The following is a 2,471-nucleotide window of genomic DNA, read 5'->3' as shown; positions in this document are numbered from 1 at the left end:
AAATACATATATGAACAGTCCACAACAATCTACACAATAATCGTCCATCAATTACACAAAATCAATACACCCACTTTAGGTCAAATTTAGAGAATTTGAGAAGACATGGGTTCATGGGAATTTCTTTCTAAAAACCATTAATAATCATTAATAACCATATAAATCATCATTTAAAACCTTTTTATGCAAGAACCCATGCTAGAATCGAAATAGGTTTTTGTGTGTATTTGAAAAACCTTGAAAACCTTTTGATTGGGTTCCTTGAAAGAAAGAATAATCAAGGATAAGGATCCCCATACCTCTAAGTTGAAAACCCACGAAAATTGAAGAAGAAGCACTCGAAATCTTCAATCCTAGCTCCAACTCCTCTTCTTCCTTGAGTTAGAGAGAAATATATGAAAGGAGATGGGTTTCTTTTTAATTCTAAGAGGAGTGACTTAAATGAAAGGAATTAAGTCATAAAAAGGTCTTATAGTTGTTAGGAAAAGAATAAAATAACATAGGGTCAATTTTGGAAAAGGACTAAGGACCCATAAATTCTTAACTTAAAAAATTCTACTCCTTCCCGTCTTAGTTCGCCCTTTTTTTTTCAGCCTGACAGTGCTTCAATATTTCGGGCATAACTTTTTACTCCAAGGTCGGAATTGGGCAAACTCGGTGGCGTTGGAAAGAGGACTCAAAGACCTTTAATTGGATAGGTAAAGGTCCACCTAATTCATTTTGGGCTAAAAGATATGACCATTTAAAGTTGACCCTTACAATTCACTAGTTCAAATGACTAGTTTCCGGACGTCACGGTCATTTCTCATCACTTCATCAAGTTCCCAACTCCAAACTCACATGTGAGGCTCTAGTTTCACTAGTTAATTTTTAGGGTCGTCACAGTAGAGGTCGTGGATGAGGGCCTGCAATGCTCCCCCAATCTCGGCCAAGACTAAGTCAAGACCATTAATTCCAAAAGTTATTTTATTAATGTAGGGTCATTTTAATTAATTTTAATAAAATTATATATGTACTTCTAAATCATTAACCACTACTTAAAATTTCATAACCAACTCCCCTCTCCAAATATTCTCTCTCTAAAACTCCATTGAAGAACAAGAACAAGGTCAAGCTTAGGGTTTAAGGAGCAGCCTTTCTTCTTCAATTTCGTGTGGAAATCTTCCTAAGGTATGGTGGATTTTAATCTATGCGTAGATTCCACCCATAGAGTCCCTTTTTTTTTTTTAGGATGAAAAATTGAATATCATTGACAAGAGTTTCTAGCATTGCAGGTCTTTTTCTTATAAAAAGGAACATATCATTAACAACACAAAATGACCTCTCAATGGCGGCGTCATATACCACGACATTTAGACCAGAATATAAAGAAGAGAAAACTCAGATCCTTTCTGCTCCAACAAATAGAAAAAAAGTGAGTAGGCTAATACATACAGAAACATACACCATCTCTATTCTCACAGAATTGTAAATGCTGATATAAGACAAAGCTTTTCATACAACTATAGCATCACAATAGAAACATCCTCACTTTCCACAATTGAATCCCTTGCAAACTGAGAGAACAATGATGAGGATCAAAGCTATGAGGATACCTAACACTATCAGCTCGATTTTCATGTTTTGCAGCCACATCTTCCTCCGTATTTGGGTTCCCGTGTTCCTGAAGTCTTGTGCCTGGTGATGAAGGTTCTTTGTCTTATCAACAAGAAGCTCTATCTTCTCTCCACGATCAAGAACTTTCTCAATGTTTTCCATCATAACACCCTTAACTTCTGAAACCTGTGCTTTCACTTTGGCAAGTTTGCTAATTTCCTCAGGATGTTCAGCACAATACTGCATATGCTCCTTCAACTTAGGGCCAAATTCCTTGTTCAGGCTATTAGGAGGAGCTGTCGCAGCCTTCCCACTCCCATATTTTGACATGAAATCATCCTTAATGCACTCCAAAAGCGTTATTGGAATTTGTCTTCCAACAGACTCCTCAGCAACCACACAGTATGTGAATCCATTATCAACAAGGTAGTTGAAGGTATGACCATCACAGTTATAAGTGAACTTGTTATTGGAAGCAGGCAGCTTCTGAAGACACTGATAAGCTATGGAGTAGAAGTTACCACTGAAATCTATGTATTCAGCCAATATAACATTCCCACGACCGACAAACGCATAGATCAAAGCCTTCTGTTGACCCATTTACAATCGATTTCTTGCTTTTTCGGTGGATCGCCGATCTGGTTTTGTGGGTTTTCTTCGATTTTGCTTAGCAAGCAAAACAATATAGAGTCCCTTCAAAACTTAATTTCAAGCTTTCAATTTCCCCAAAAAACCTAGGGTTTCAATCTAAGTCGTGGGTCCTCTTTCAAAAACATTTTCAATTGTTTATTTATGGTTGATTATGGTGGTTTATGGTTCAATTGACAATTAATTGATGAGTTATGATAAAATCCCCCCAAGAACCCATGAATCCC

The 2,471-nt window shown here is 36.8% G+C and overlaps 1 protein-coding gene across 1 annotated transcript; it reads right to left on the bottom strand.

The window, feature by feature from the left end:
• Positions 1-1,408: 1,408 nt before the first annotated feature.
• LOC125840614 (vesicle-associated membrane protein 721-like) lies at positions 1,409-2,270 on the bottom strand. The gene has a single exon (XM_049519577.1). The coding sequence runs from the start codon at positions 2,194-2,196 to the stop codon at positions 1,528-1,530; it is 669 nt and encodes a 222-aa protein (XP_049375534.1). The 5' UTR covers positions 2,197-2,270; the 3' UTR covers positions 1,409-1,527.
• Positions 2,271-2,471: the final 201 nt, after the last annotated feature.

The sequence above is a fragment of the Solanum verrucosum genome, unplaced genomic scaffold (assembly GCF_900185275.1).
Source record: "Solanum verrucosum unplaced genomic scaffold, falcon-dt-bn FXZP01000158.1, whole genome shotgun sequence".
Classification (NCBI taxonomy): Eukaryota; Viridiplantae; Streptophyta; class Magnoliopsida; order Solanales; family Solanaceae; genus Solanum; species Solanum verrucosum.
The sequence above is the reverse complement of the archived record's forward strand: the minus strand, read 5'-3'. Positions and strand labels throughout refer to the sequence as shown.